Here is a 15,872-nt window from a genome sequence, read left to right as displayed (position 1 = left end):
CCTCACATGGAACACAGGATGTATTTTGACATGCTCTGGAAATTGAAGTTTGTAAGCTGAATTACCAATTTTCTGAGTAATGAGGAAAGGACCATAAAAAAAATTTGGAGCTTGAGAGCCCCTCTGAAACCAAAGGTTGCCAATCGATATGGAGCCATTTTAAGATACACCATATCTCCCACTTGTAAGGATCTTTCCACCCTCTTCAAATGAGCATACTTTTTCATTCTGTTTTGTGCCAACACCAGGTTGCCTCTGAGTTTTTCCAACATTTGTTCCTTGGCTGTAAGGAAATCTTGTGCCTCCCCATCTTCAGGACCTGGTATAGTGTAATGCCCCAAGTGTAACTTGCCATATTTGGAACCTTGTCATGTGTGGGTCCATGATGTCATTGATATGAGAGCTATATTTCATGTGGTAATTCATGTGCTCATGTCTTGTTATCCCTTTTCACTCATGCATCCATCTCATTCATGCCATCATGTGTTTTGTGGTGTTGATCCTTGTGTGTGTGTTAGTGATAGTGGTCTGAGTGTAAGTATGTGTGTGTTTTAGAAAACTAGCATGTGTAGGTGTGTGTGCATGGGCACTTGTTATCCTAGCATGTATGTGTGTGTGTGGTGGTGTGCTAAGGCACACATACATGAGGACTACCCCTCATGTGCACCATTGGGGTTGTGAGTGTGTGCAAGTGCATGTGTAGGTGATGAACTAGTGTGCAACACATATGATATGACACTATTTGCATCTATGTGATTCCATGTAGTTTTTCATCTTAGCTTTGTGCCTATTTGTTCTATGCAAGTACCTAGGTATTATATATGTTTTTGGGGTAGAATCTTCCCAGGAATCCATTGGTGGAATCAGATTTCACTTTGGAACACTTTGTGGAGATGTCATTTTTCTGTTTAGATCTTGGTGCCATGTGGTGTGATGAGCCTAAGAAGATGATTCCTTGATGTGGCAGTAGTGGGTGAACCCCTCTACAGCATGGTGGTTTTGTTTTATGCTTAGGAGTTTGTATGTGCAAGATGTGCCTTGCCAAAGTAGGCATGTGGCTCAAATTGCAGCTTAGTGAAAATCTGTGATTTTCACTAAGTCTGAGAAAATGTTGTTATTTTCTTCCCTTGTAGTTGTGGTTGCAAACGTTCATGTGTTGAGAATCAGCCCTTGCAATCAACTAGGGAGTTGGAGCTTTTGTGTTTTCTAGCTCTCTATAAATTTTTCATGCACTTTCACTTCATGTATATATTGTTTTGGGGGCTGTCAAAATGCTTGAGAGCATAAACAGCTAGTGAGAATCTAAGATTTTCACCAAGTCCCTGAAATCTATTATTTTTGGCCAAGTTAGCACCTGTAGATCTTTCTGTGTGTAACTCCTTTGTATTATCTTTTTGCTCATGCTTGTAGATATTTTGAATAGGTTTTGCCACATATCTTGTTTGGCACATTTGGGTGGTTGTAGGTGCTTTGCATGTTGCTCTCAAACTGCTATGATGCTGTTTATGTCAGATTGCATAGTTTTGTTGTTTTGAAGCTTGTGAGTGCATAGTTGGTGGTGTGGTGAGTTTATTTTCACAACCCCACCTATACTTGTTTGTTTGATCATGTGGCAACCTGGGAATACCAGAAGTATGCCATTGGAGAGTGCTTGTGGTAGATTTGATTTGTAGGACTCCATTTCTTGTTTCGTAGTTTCTGGTTGATCCGTAGCTCCGTTCACAATGTTCTTTATATATTTTTGCATCGTTTTATCGTGATGCATATGTTCATGTCATCTTCATGCATGTCAAGATATCTTAGAGTGAAGTTATGTCCAGAAGTTTGTCTTTTCTTCCCATGCATATGCAAGTGATTAGAATAGAGATGCATGCTACATTCTAATCTCATGCATCATGTGTTTGTTGCATCATGTTGTGTTGTTGTTCATTGGCTGTTGTTTTTATATTGGGTAGCACTGGGATCGGAGAGCGAGTACGTGGATTCGGGAAAGTACGTGCAGGACGAACAAGAGCAGTTCCAAGCTGAAGACATCACAGGCAAGATGACCATGACCTTGATACCGTGAATGGAGTTGGCGGTAGTGGTACATGCTCTGATGACTTGGAGACACCTCTTGTTGGAACGAAAGGTTGAAGTCTTCACCAATCACAGGAGTCTCAAGTACATCTTCACCCAGCCTAACCTGAATCTTCGGCAAACTCGTTGGGTGGAAATGCTCCAAGATTTTAATCCGAGCATTGAGTATACTCCAGGCAAAGCTAATGTCGTGGCAGATGCTTTGAGCAGGAAGGCTTACTACAACAGTCTCATTCTGAAGCCTCTCCAGCCTGACCTTTGTGAATCTTTCAGAAAGCTCAACCTTCAGTTAGTACCTCAGGGATTTCTTGCAAATCTTCAGATCTCTCCTACCTTGGAAGATCAGGTCCGAGCAGCACAGCTTCTTGATGTAATGGTGAAGAAAGTTAAGATTGGCTTGGCAAAGGGAGTTCCCAAATGTAAGTGCTTCGGTGTTGATGCAGAGACACATTATTCTTTGAGGATCGTCTTGTCGTTCCGAAAGGTAATCTCAGAAAGGTAATCATGGAAGAAGCTCATAACTCTCTGCTCTCAATACATCCAGGAAGCACCAAAATGTATCAGGACTTGAAATAGACCTTCTGGTGGACTCGCATGAAGCTTGAGATTGCTCGGTTCGTAAATGAATGTGATGTATGTCGAAGGGTGCAAGCAGAGCATCAACGTCCAGCAGGTCTTTTGCATCCATTGCCCATTCCCGAGTGGAAGTTCGACCATATTGAGATGGATTTCGTCACCGGGTTTCCGAAGTCCAAGAAGGGTAATGATGCAATCTTCGTCGTCATCGACAAGTTGAGTAAAGTGGCTCATTTTCTTCCAGTCAAGGAATCCATCTCGGCAGATCAGCTTGCAGAGCTGTACAATTCCAGGATAGTATCTTTGCACGGCGTGCCTATGTTGATTTCTTCGGATCACGGAAGTATCTTCACTTCCAAGTTCTGGGACTCTTTTCAGTCTGCGATGGGTACGAAGATATGATTCAGCACGGCTTTTCATCCTCTGACTAGTGGGAAAGTGGAGAGAGTCAATCAGGTCCTTGAGGATATGGTGAGAGCATGTGTTATCTCTTTTGGCATGAAGTGCGAAGACTGCCTGCCTTTCGCTGAGTTCTCGTATAACAACAGTTATCAAGCTAGTTCAGGCGAAGCTCCGTTTGAGATTCTCTATGGCAGGAAGTTCCGTACCCCGCTCAACTGGTCCGAGACCAGCGAGCGTCAGATTCTTGGGAATGACTTGATAGAAGAAGTTGAGGAGATGTGTCGGGTCATTCGGGATAATCTCAAAGCACCGAGGTCCCGTCAGAAGAGCTACTATGATAGCAAGCATCGTGACATGTCTTATGAGCTCGATGACTTCGTCTATCTCAAAGTGTCTCCTATGAAGGGCACACAGTGTTTTGGCATCAAAGGCAAGCTTGCTCCTCGTTTCGTTGGTCCTTTCAGAGTTGTTGGCAAGAGAGGCCACCTTGCGTATCAGCTTGAGCTCCCTTCAAACTTTGCAAATGTGCATGACGTGTTCCATGTCTCTCAGCTTCGGAGATGCTTCAAGACTCCCGAGCGCAAAGTTCATCTTCAAGACATCGACCTTCAACCCGACCTATCCTATCATGAGCATCCAGTTGCAGTTCTCGAGGCGACTGAGCGTAAGACCCGCAACAAGTCTATCAAATTTCGCAGGTGCAGTGGTCACATCATTCCGATAAAGAGGCCACTTGGGAACGCGAGGATCACCTCCGTTCCGAATTCCCAGAGTTCTTTCAGTCCTAGATCTCGGGATGAGATCCTTTTGTAGTGTGGGAGAGTTTATAATGCCCCAAGTGTAACTTGCCATATTTGGAACCTTGTCATTTGTGGGTCCATGATGTCATTGATATGAGAGCTATATTTCATGTGGTAATTCATGTGCTCATGTCTTGTTATCCCTTTGCATTCATGCATCCATCTCATTCATGCCATCATGTGTGTTGTGGTGTTGATCCTTGTGTGTGTGTTAGTGATAGTGGTGTGAGTGTAAGAATGTGTGTGTTTTAGAAAACTAGCATGTGTAGGTGTGTGTGCATGGGCACTTGTTATGCTAGCATGTATGTGTGTGTGTGGTGGTGTGCTAAGGCACACATACATGAGGACTACCCCTCATGTGCACCACTGGGGTTGTGAGTGTGTGCAAGTGCATGTGTAGGTGATGAACTAGTGTGCAACACATATGATATGACACTATTTGCATCTATGTGATTCCATGTAGTATTTCATATTAGCTTTGTGCATATTTGTTCTATGCAAGTACCTAGGTATTATATATGTTTTTGGAGTACAATCTTCCTAGGAATCCATTGGTGGAATCAGATTTCACTTTGGAACACTTTCAGGAGATGTCATTTTTCTGTTTTAATCTATGTTTAGAGCTTGGTGGCATGTAGTGTGATGAGCCTAAGAGGATGATTCCTTGATGTGGCAGTAGTGGGTGAACCCCTCTACAACATGGTGGTTTTGTTTTATGCTTAGGAGTTTGTATGTGGAAGATGTGCCTTGTCAAAGTAGGCATGTGGCTGAAATTGACAGCTTAGTGAAAATCTGTGATTTTCACTAAGTCTGAGAAATTGTTGTTATTTTCTTCCCGTGTAGTTGTGGTTGCAAAAGTTCATGTGTTGGGCATCAGCCTTGCAATCAACTAGGGAGTTGGAGCTTTTGTGTTTGTCTAGCTCTCTGTCAATTTTCATGCACTTTCACTTCCTGTAGATATGGTTTTGGGGGCTGTCAAAATGCTTCAGAGCATAAACAGCTGGTGAAAATCTGAGATTTTCACAGATTTTCACCAAGTCCCTGAAATCTATTATTTTTGGCCAAGTTAGCACATGTAGATCTTTCTGTGGGTAACTCCTTTGTATTATCTTTTTGCTCATGCTTGTAGAGATTTTGAATAGCTTTTGCCACATATCTTGTTTGGCACATTTGGGTGGCTGTAGGTGCTTTGCATGTTGCTCTCAAACTGCTATGATGATATTTATGACAGATTGCATAGTTCTGTTGTTTTGAAGCTTGTGAGTGCATATTTGGTGTTGTGGTGAGTTTCTTTGCACCACCCCACCTATACTTGTTTGCTTGATCATGTGGCAACCTGGGAATACCAGAAGTATGCCATTGGAGAGTGCTTGTGGTAGATTTGATCCATAGGACTCCATTTCTTGTTTCGTAGTTTCTGGTTGATCCGTAACTCCGTTCACAACGTTATTTATATATTTTTGCATCGTTTTCTCGTGATGCATCTGTTCATGTCATCTTCATGCATGTCAAGATATCTTAGAGTGAAGTTCTGTCCAGAAGTTTGTCTTTTCTTCCCATGCATATGCAAGTGACTAGAATAGAGATGCATGCTACATTCTCATCTCATGCATCATGTTGTGTTTTTGTTCATTGGCTGTTGTTTTTATATTGGGTAGCACGGGGATCGGAGAGCGAGTACGTGGATTCGGGAGAGTACGTGCAGGACAAACAAGAGCAGTTCCAAGCTGAAGACATCACTGGCAAGATGACCATGACCTTGATACCGTCTCTAGCTTTGTTATGCCTAGATTCATGTTTCCTTTGTCATATGCTCGCTGCCTACCACTGAAATAACTGCCTCCTGATATTTCCATGAAACCCAAACACTTTCGCCTCCTAGCTAATATTGAATGGCTAAGTAGGCTTGCTCAGCTTCTAATGATAGCTTTGCTAGTTGCAGGTACGAGTGTCACATGTGTTAACATGAGTTTTGATATCATTATGTTTAAATCTGTTATTTAATAAATGCACATGTATACTTGGTAAATGACGGAAGGCCTAGCCTTTGCCGGGTGATTTGTTCCGTTATTGCCGCCTTAGTTTCCGGCTACCGGTGTTTGATTCCATAACTGATCGCTCCTAACACGTTCGGGGTTGTTATGGGGACCCCCTTGATAAATCGTGTAGTGTTAAGACTTGTCCCGCAGAACCCAACATTGGTTTTAATTTTCTAATCACCTAATAATAATTTGCATAGGGAATAGCTACCCCGAGGAACTAATCAACAACCTGGGCCAATGCTCCTCATGAGTATTGGTCCAAACTAGAGTCGTGTGCGGGGCCAACCCGGGGCAACTCGGGAGATGTCTATCAGCCCATTGTACGCTGTGCTCATCCGTCGTGTACTGAGGCTGAGATACACGGCTCTTATCGGGGTCGTCGACACGACGAGAGGTCCTGCTAGTCTTGTCTTACCTTAGCGATATATCTTGCGTATAGGAATCCCGGTGAAGCTTTGGTTCTCCCTAGAGTTGAGGTTTTCCTCTAAGGAATCCGACGAGATCACGAGTTTCGTGATAGAGGATTACTTTGCGGCCCGTGACCGTTTGTGATGGACTAGTTGGAGCACCCCTGCAGGGTTTAATCTTTCGGAAAGCCGTGCCCGCAGTTATGTGGCAACTTGGAATATTTGTTAACATCTGTGTTCTAGATAACTTGAACTAATTCTACTAAAACTGCCAACCGTGTGCGTATCCGTGATTATCCCCTTCGAAGACCTCTCTTCGATCGGGAACACGGTGGGGTTATGTTTGACGTAAGTAGGTGTTCAGGATCACTTAGTGATCAGCTAGTCTTCGACCGCTAGTGTAGACCACCACATCTATAACTTGTTCTTCATAAGTTATCCACCATAAATGCTCAGGATGTTGCAACCTAAACACTGAACCTTCCTCACCTAATAACTTCACTAGTTTCGTTACCAAGGTCATAGATTGCTGAGTCCCCGTGGCTCACAGATTACTTCAACCCCCCCCAACAGGTACAGGTACGCCCGACACAGGTGATCCCGATGGCATGCAGCTGGCGTGGCAGTACGATGAGGAGAACGACCGCTTGTACGTGAACTATCCAGAAGACTAAGGCATGGTCGTGATCGTGGGCAACCATGCGGGATAGCATAGCCTTTTCTTATGTTATGTAGTCCATAGCGGAACTACCTTGTCTGAATAAATGTGCGGATGTAAACTCTGATATTATCTATGTGAGATGGCAAACGATTCCCTATTTGTCATTCTTTATGTATGTATGTATGTATGTGCTATGTTTATCTTGCTTGCGAACCGCATAGATGCGCTTCTTTCCATTTTGGGGCATCGCCCCCTAAATAGGAAAGGACCGCATCTTAGTCATTACATATTGCTAGCTCACTGATCATAGAAGGAGGGTACCCATATAAAGCTTGAAATGGGGGCATCTTGAGGCTGGTACGGTAAGTTGAATTGTACCAAAATTCTGCCAGTGATAACCATGATAACAACTTACTAGGAGCATTTGTAGTCATGCATCTTAGATAAGTTTCCAAACATTGATTTATCCTCTCTTTCTGTCAATCAGTTTGAGGGTGATAGGTAGTGTTGTATCTTAACTCCACTTTCAAAGCAGCAAAGATATCTTTCCATAGTTTGCTGGTATAGATTTTGTCTCTGTCTGAGATGATCATCTTGGGTGGACCATGCAGCCTGATGACTTGGTCCACAAAAGCTTGAGCCACACTAAGCACTGTGTAAGGATGTGAGACAGGAATAAAATGTGCATATTTTGTAAACCTGTACACCACCACCATAATAACATTATGTCCACTAGACACTGGCGGACACTCCACAAACTCCATGGCTATATGTTGCCATGCCAAATCTGCCACAGGTAAAGGATCAAGTAATCCTGGTTGAAGACAATTCTCATGTTTAGCTCTTTGACACATAGGACAAGCTGCAATAAACTCCTCCACTGTCTTTTTAATTCCATGCATCCAGGAAGTACTATAGAAAAGGCATCAGCCACTTTGTTGCAAACTCCCTTCTTATATTGAATGGTGAAGTTGAACTCTAACAATTTCATCATCAACTTGTGTTGTATACCTTCAGTCAACTTCTGATCAGTGATGAACTTGAGGGATTGTTGATTAGTTTTGATTGTTAACTCATTTCCCAGCAAGTAATGCCTCCATCTTTTTAGTGCTTCCAAAATGGCTAGAGCTTCTTTTTCATAGGTGGACAAGGCAGCATTTCTAGGACATAGAGTAGAACTATAATATGATATAGGCCTACTATGCTGCATTAGTATAGCTCATATACCCTTGCCTGAAGCATCAATTTCCAAGACAAAAGGTTGAGAGAAATCAGGTAATGCCAACACTGGAGTAGATATTTATGATATGATATAGGCCTACCATGCTGCATCAGTACAACTCATATACCCTTGCCTGAAGCGTCCGTTTCCAACACAAAAGGTTGAGAGAAATCAGGTAATGCCAACACTGGAGCAGATATTTATGCTTGTTGAAGTTGTTTGAAAGTTGTGTCTTGTGTTGTCTGCCAAGAGAATTGCCCCTTTTTTAACACATCATGAAGGGTCTATAGATCAAACCATATCCCTTGATGAATCTTCTGTAATATCCAGCTAAACCTAGTTAGCTTGGTAACATTATCAGGAACAGGCCAATCCGCAATAGGAGAGATTTTCTTGGGGTCAGTGGCTATCCCATCAGCAGATATCACATGGCCCAAATATTCCACTTGTTGAGCAGCAAACACACACTTTCATAGATTGGCAAACAAGTTGTGTGATTTCAATGTATCTAGAACTATTTTGATATGTTCTAGATGTTCCTTGAGATTTTTGTTGAATATCAAAATATCATCAAAAAATACCAACACAAATTTTCTCAGATAAGGAGCAAATATGGTGTACATAAGTTCTTGAAATCTGCCTGGATTATTGGATAATCCAAAAGGCATGACCAAGTATTCAAAATGGCCTAAGAATGTTCTGAAAGAAGTTTTGTGTATATCTTTAGGATTCGTTCTAATTTGATGATAGCTAGATCTCAGATCTAGTTTGGAAAAATATGTGGCACCATGCATTCATCTAACAAATCTTCTATAAGAGGTATAGGAAATTTGTTCTTAACTGTAAGAGAATTCAACTTTCTGAAATCAGTGCATAGTATCATGGAGCCATCTTTTTTCTTGACCAATATCACACGGGCTGCATATGGGCTTTGACTATGTCTGATGAAATGAGCAGCTAACAGCTTTTTGATTTGTTCTTCCATTTCCTGCTTCTGATGCTGAGGGACTCTATAAGGCCTGACTTGAGGAGGTGTAGCCCCTGGTACTAAAGGAATAGTGTGGTCCAAAGCTCTATGTGGGGGAAGAGTCTTTGGTTCTTCAAAGAGATCAGCATATTCCAGTAGTAATTTTTGAACTTGGGATGGAGTTTTGCAACCTTCAGGAGCATTCATCATGATATTATGGACTTGCAGGAGGAATACCTCTACTCCCTTATCTAACAACTTATTCATTTTCTCTGAACTCACCTCTTTGAAACTAGCAGAATTAGTAAACATAGCAGTGGTTATTGTCTGTTTTTCTTGGACAGTAAAGCTAAATTGTTGTTTTGGTATATCAAAGGAGACTGGGCTCACAGCTGTAAACCAATCATACCCTAAGATAGCGTCGTGACAGGGTAGTGATATTAGTCTGAAATTGTGATGTTGTTTCAATCTGCCCAGCTGAAATTCACATTTTGGAACTACTGGATGAGAAACTAAAGTTCCTCCTCCAGCCACAGCTAGCACCCTTGGTTTCATTGGTAGCAATTGGCAATTTGCTTTCACTGCAAAATCTTGATTGAGGAATGAAGATGTGCTTCCAGAATCCAATAGTGCAACAACCCTTCTTCCTTTAATGTGAATTACTACAGTAGGAGTAGGAACATTCATTTGTTGTCCCATGGCAAAAGCAGAGATAAACATTGCTTGCTCTCCTTCTGAAACAGTTTCAGGTTGCTCTTGATTATGGATATCTTCAATATCTTGTGATATATGTTTCTCTGCATCCTGTTGCATCATGTGTACATTAGGAATCAGTTTATACTTGTGTCCATACACCCATTTATCTCCACATCTCCAACATTCTCCAACTTTCCTAATCTTCTGATAAGTATCATTTTGCCTTGTTGGATTTTGTGACACAATTGCCATAGATATAGTAGACAATTGTCTCCCAGCAGCACTAGTGGTAGGTTTCTGATAAAAGTGAGAGTAGGGTATGCTATTTTTCTTTGGCAAACTTCAGATAGGAGGATGACAGGGTTCCACATCCTTGGCAAGCCAATAAGAAGTTGTGAGAGTTTGTGGTCTTAATGGTCTAATTTGAAATTTAATTCCATCTCTTAAGCCATTAACATAGCATCTGACAAACCACAACTCACTGAGTTCAGGGTTTTCTTCCTGTACATCAGTCATCAAGTCTTCAAACAATTTGGTATACTCAGAGACATTGTTGTTCCCTTGCTTGGCTGAATTAAAAATTTCAGTCAAATCATAGGATCCGTGTTCAGAAAATCTCTTAATTAGTTCAGCACAAAATTGCTTCCATGTCAATTGTTTCTTGAGTATGCCACATCTTCTCAACCAAGTATCAGCTTCACCTATGATGTAGAGCTGAGCTAGGGATACTTTGTATTCTTCTGGAGCTGCTGACATTTGGAAATATTTGTTGCATTGTCTTATCCATCCAACTGGGTCTGCTCCTTCAAACCTTGAAAAATCCATCTTAGGACCTTTTGTTAAGGATTTCATGAATTGAGCTTGCATATCTTGTTCATAAGTTCTGTAATACCCTTGCCACAACTGTCTATCCCTGTTTGCTTGATAAAACTTGTTGAATGCAGGTCTGACCAGCCTCTCTTGCTGTCACAAGGGTACCCATAGCACTGACATGATCTGTTCTTTGTTGATTGTCATAACGAGGGGGTACAGTTTGTCTATGAACTTTCAGAGGGGGTAAATTCTGCGTCTGAATCTCTTCAACTTGCCTGGTTTTTTCCTTTTCCAATTCGAGTTGTTTCCTCAAGAATTCATTTCTGATCTGTTGTTCCTGTAAGTTTTCCTGATGCAGCATAGGAGAACGAACTATGTGACTTGAACTTGCTTGATTTGAACCTCCTAGATTTTGCCCCATAGGTGGATGATGGTTTGCACGACTTGGCTAATGGTTGATAGTTGTTTACACAAATCAAGTACTGCCTTCTCAATACTGCCCACATGTTGAGAAATTTCACCTTGTTTTGAGTCAATCGAATGCATATCTTCCTGGAGCTTAGACACATCCGAACACATCACAGAACTATCCTTCTACAGAACTCCGAACTTATCCCGCGGGGATAAAATTTCTTGCAAATCCGCATCATCAATTGCTCCCTTACGACCCATCACCTTGATCTAAGTTACTAGTGAGGAATTTTACCACTGGAAACCAGCAACCCTTCCTGTAACTCAGATCCTGCCGCCGCCACGATCCTCGCCACCCGCAAAGGCATACAAATCAGCGCACGGACGTGGAATTTTACCGATCAAACAGTGAATTCGATCAACCACTCCTGCCGTACCGATCTATGCCCGAACAATTCACCGCCACCAGCGCCACGAGAATCCTACGGATCCTCACTACTCCGCCACCAACGCCACCTGAACTCGCACTATCAACCGCTAAAAAGGTGGGAAAGGGTGGGAATCATGGATCTGAGAAAAAAATTCTCAATCAAACCCATCTTCAGCCGAGAATCGGTGGCTCATGATACCAATTTGTCAGGACCCGGCTTGTTTCTAGGGGAATTTTATGTAAGAAATAGGGAAAAGTTCATCTCATATCTGATTTGTATTATAAGCTTCTGAACGAAGGCAAGAATTATAGAAAATTCGATATCCAGCTCAGCCACAGCCCAGCTGTTCTATAAGCGAAGGGTTTAACCAGCAGTAAACCGACAACAAAATTACTACAGTAACTAATCAACGGCCAGCGACGAAGCGGTACGCGAGGAGTGATCCCAACCATTGGCTTCCGTGCACTCTCTTGTAATGACTGAAACTGATACTGACGCTATCACTGAATTTAGTCCTGGCATAGGTTCGTTGATAAAACTAGAGAGGAGATCCACCTTTGGAACATTGCCGGCGCAGGAATACCCTTCGATCCAGGCTGATCCTCGGGCGCTTTTTCCTCGCCGTGTTTCTGTTTTTTCTTTCTTCTTTTCCTGTTTCCGTTTGGCCTTCTGGCACATCTGAGCCACGTTGGCAGGTTAACCTGACCGGGTTCTTTGTAGCTCGCCCTCCTTCCTAATCAAATACTTTGGTAGCATCCAAGCTACCGACATTCAAAAAAAAACTTTTACGCTTCTTGTCTATCAAACTCCTCTTCTTAATCAATGAAAATAGCAAGTATTTTGCCTTGTTTCAAAAAAAAAGTCATGGATATAGGAAATCTGTACAATTAGAAACCCCACATTAGCGGCTGGTACAGTAGCTTGACCAAGTACGACACCCAACTGCTGAACGTTTACAACATGGCATGGCTTGACTGCTCTCCTTCTATCTGCTCACTTACTCATCTAAGTCGGTATCAAGCTGTTGGTTGCCTTTGTCAGTCGGCGGCAATCTTCTCCTTAGCAAGAACTGGACAAGTGAGACGGCCGCAACCAGAGCTATTTCCACATGGTCCGACGTGCTGGTCTTGACACAAAGCCGGCCTAGATTTCTGCTATTTACGTTTGCGCTGACCGATAATTTTAACCCACGGCTCACTCGGAAGATTGACTGAAGATTCGCCCCAATTACAGTCTCTTTCTCGAAGAACAGAGCAGTGGCCGCCATGCTGGTCCTCCCTTCTCTCACAGGGTAGTCTTTTCCTCTTACTGTTACTTCCAGGCTACCACCATCTGCCACTTGTCCACCACCAACCATTCTCCCGGCATTGGCTACCAAGTGGACTCGTTTCCCAATGGTGATGCAGTCCTCTAATTTGGCCCCAGAAAAATACTTTGACCCGAATTTAGTAACAGAAATACCTCCTCCGGTGGTGTTCCAAGGCAGATTTTCAAACTTGGCATCCCCATGAACAGTAAAAACTAAATCCTTGGTCGCTGTTTGTATATCCATGCCCCCCATTAATGAGTAGCGTCTTTGATAACTGTAGCTTACCGAACATTCCGATTGCATATACATGTCTTCTTTGTCCTTCCTCATCTGTCCAGCGATAGATGTGGATATGTTCTTTTTTAAATCATGACATGCTTCAAAATTGATCCCATCGAACCCAATATCATGGTCCCATCCTTGGGGATCCAAAATTGGTCTAAACAACTGATCATTAGTTATAAGGTGACGGTAGCGGTGAGCTGGATAATTAGAGTCAAAACTTAGTGGGATTTCCATATCTGATATATGCACAACTTCTGGGGATGTGCTCTCTTCATAATCATCAGCAACTGCAGATGATGCTTCGCTGTTTTCAGTTTCAGCAAGCTTTTGCCTCCGGATTCCCTCCTTCCACTGCTGTTTGAGGTATGAAGTCTCACGGTAGTCCAGTTCATCAAGATATGCAGTTTTCTGTTCTTTGGTCAAATTTTCAAATTCAGATCTTTTTAGAACACGGAAAGGTGGTAGCTGATCATATTCATCCTCCTCATCTGATAGCTCAGTCATCTCATTGTCAACGCCCTCAAAACTTGATGATGCAGCAGGTTTAAGGAGTGACGAAAGAAGATGAGGCAGTGAAGGCAGCCTGGCATTTGCTTGTGACAGCAGAAAACTATCTTGTAACTTTAGTAAGGAATTTGCTTCTGCTAACAACTTGGTCGCCCCACACAGCAAAAGAAGTTCTGATGCCCATACCTGCCCATTTGGCAAAACTCTTTCACCCCTGGTGTTCCGTCTGCACATTGGATGATTGTCAACCAGAACAATAGGGTTCTCCAGCTGTGTGTTACAAGCTGCTAGCTGGATATGACGCTCCACGACATTCTTACAATAACGGGTGTACGCGTCATATTCCAAAGGATAACCATCTGGTCCTTCAGGAGGAGATGAGGAACAGTGAGTCATTACAAGGACAGTGTTGAACCATATTGAAGAACCCAAGGTATCAGTTATAAGCTTCAGCAGAGGGTAGTCACTGTATCTGCTGTTAATATGGTCAAGTCGCTCAAAGTATAGGACAATATCAGGCGGGTTTCTTTTAATGAAATGCTTGACAGCATGCAAAATCTTCCTGTTCCTCCGTTGGCTATGATAGTGAGGTACCAGACCAGGTGTGTCGATAACTGTAACTCGTATTCCTTTGATAGTTCCATCAACCCTCCTTATCCTACTAGTACCAGGAACAAGTGCATTAGTAGTGACCTTTGTTTCATCAAACATGGAGTTTATTGTGGCGCTCTTTCCCACACCAGTCTTTCCCAGAAGAAGAATACGCAAGGGGAGGTCCAAATCAGGTCCACCGTATGCTTCTTGTTCTGCTGCTATAACTCTGGCTTTGTTGATAGCAAGGTTAGTTCTCTTCGCATCTGATTCACCAGCCTTGATCAAGTTGGCAAGTTGCAGTCTGTACAGTACCTGTGCAACTACATTGGTACTGGGAGGCAGTCCAGTCCTGTGTACCAGCCGCAAAAACTTAATTTGAAGTGCCTCAACTTGCTTTAGTGGATCTGACTTGTTGTGATCATGATCTGGCTGAAGAAGACCAGAGGAAACAGCATCCTGTGGGTTGGATGTGACCTCTAGCGCACGGCTATCATTGGAAGGAAATATGTTGGCAGATACGGTCTCTACAAACTCACTTTGTGTTGTACCTGAAATAGGAAATCCACCAATTTAGCTTAACATTTAACAGGAGGATGGAATTATAAAAAATGTCGTCAGGAAACGTCTCCAAGTGACTCTACAAACTCACTTTGTGTTGTACATGAAATAGGAAATCCACCAATTTAGCTTAACATTTAACAGGAGGATGGAATTATAAAAAATGTCGTCAGGAAACGTCTCCAAGTGACGGAATAAAAATAAATCAACAATTAGTAATAGGACCTTCAGCTATGCAAATGAAATCAAGATGGACGGCACACTGAAGGGATATCACAGCTGCAATAACAGCAAGTGAACATCCACAGTTCCTATAGCGTTACATCTGGAACATATATTAGGACAGAGAAACTGGAACTAACCAACGTTGCTTTAGAGCAGTATCAAGAAAGATGCTTAATTCTATTATAAATCATTGTAAACAAGGCTAAAAATCACTAGCAATTCGACCCCACCGAGAGTACCTTCGCCATCGCCCTGGGAGGCGCCGGCGTCGGACCCGGAGATGGCGAGCGGCCTCGCCGACAGCAGCGACGACCCGAGCCGGTATGAGATCCAGTCCCTGAAGTTCATCATCATCGTTCACCTGTGGCAGCAACCAAATCAGCTATGTTTTCTCCACCAACTCACAACGGAAAAACCAAATCAAATTGACCAAGGGAAAAGTTCGCAATGGGAAGCTTTGAGGGATTCGGTCGACGGTACCTGGTCGGTCTGCGCCCACGGGCGGAGGCTTTCGCGTTCTCGGGATGAGGCGATAGATGGTGCCGGAGATGTGCTTTCTATTTCTTAATAATTTGTATTTTCGGGGTTTTCCTGTTTTCGTGTGGCAGCAGAAAGAGAGGCGGCCGAGAGGAGAGGGTCAGCGGCGAACCCAACGGCGTCTTTTTTTTTTTAAAGCAGAGCTTTATAAATCAACTACCCTCGCGCATATTGCCCCACACGCAAAGAGCCACATCGGGTGGTACAACCGAGTCCTATTCGACACAACTATTGGCGGCACAGGTGCTATCAATTTGGGCTAAGGCATGCGCTACTTTGTTCATAATGCGTCTACATGTGATAACACTTCAATGGGCGAACCAAAGCTTGAGCTGGTACTTCAGGTCCTC

The 15,872-nt window shown here is 42.9% G+C and overlaps 1 protein-coding gene across 2 annotated transcripts; it reads right to left on the bottom strand.

The window, feature by feature from the left end:
* Positions 1-12,306: 12,306 nt before the first annotated feature.
* LOC123395503 (translocase of chloroplast 90, chloroplastic) lies at positions 12,307-15,602 on the bottom strand. 2 transcript variants are annotated; one of them, XM_045090503.1, is made up of 3 exons: positions 15,466-15,602; positions 15,216-15,346; positions 12,307-14,750 (listed from the first exon to the last, which is right to left on the bottom strand). In XM_045090503.1, the coding sequence occupies exons 2-3, from the start codon at positions 15,337-15,339 to the stop codon at positions 12,505-12,507; spliced, it is 2,370 nt and encodes a 789-aa protein (XP_044946438.1). In that variant the 5' UTR covers positions 15,340-15,346; positions 15,466-15,602; the 3' UTR covers positions 12,307-12,504. The 2 variants fall into 2 exon arrangements, with proteins under 2 accessions (XP_044946438.1, XP_044946439.1); XM_045090504.1 differs by having other exon boundaries at positions 15,225-15,346.
* Between the last annotated feature and the right edge of the window lie 270 nt (positions 15,603-15,872).

The sequence above is a fragment of the Hordeum vulgare genome, chromosome 5H (assembly GCF_904849725.1).
Source record: "Hordeum vulgare subsp. vulgare chromosome 5H, MorexV3_pseudomolecules_assembly, whole genome shotgun sequence".
NCBI lineage: Eukaryota > Viridiplantae > Streptophyta > Magnoliopsida > Poales > Poaceae > Hordeum > Hordeum vulgare.
Note: the sequence above shows the minus strand (reverse complement) of the source record. Positions and strands in the feature narration are given on the sequence as shown.

Excerpts from the sequence above, each read along its gene's own strand:
- LOC123395503 (XM_045090503.1), bottom strand. The coding sequence starts at position 15,339 with ATGATGATGAACTTCAGGGACTGGATCTCATACCGGCTCGGGTCGTCG. Across the intron at positions 14,751-15,215 it reads CGATGGCGAAGGTACTCTCG|GTACAACACAAAGTGAGTTT; the intron begins GTGGGGTCGAAT and ends TTCCTATTTCAG.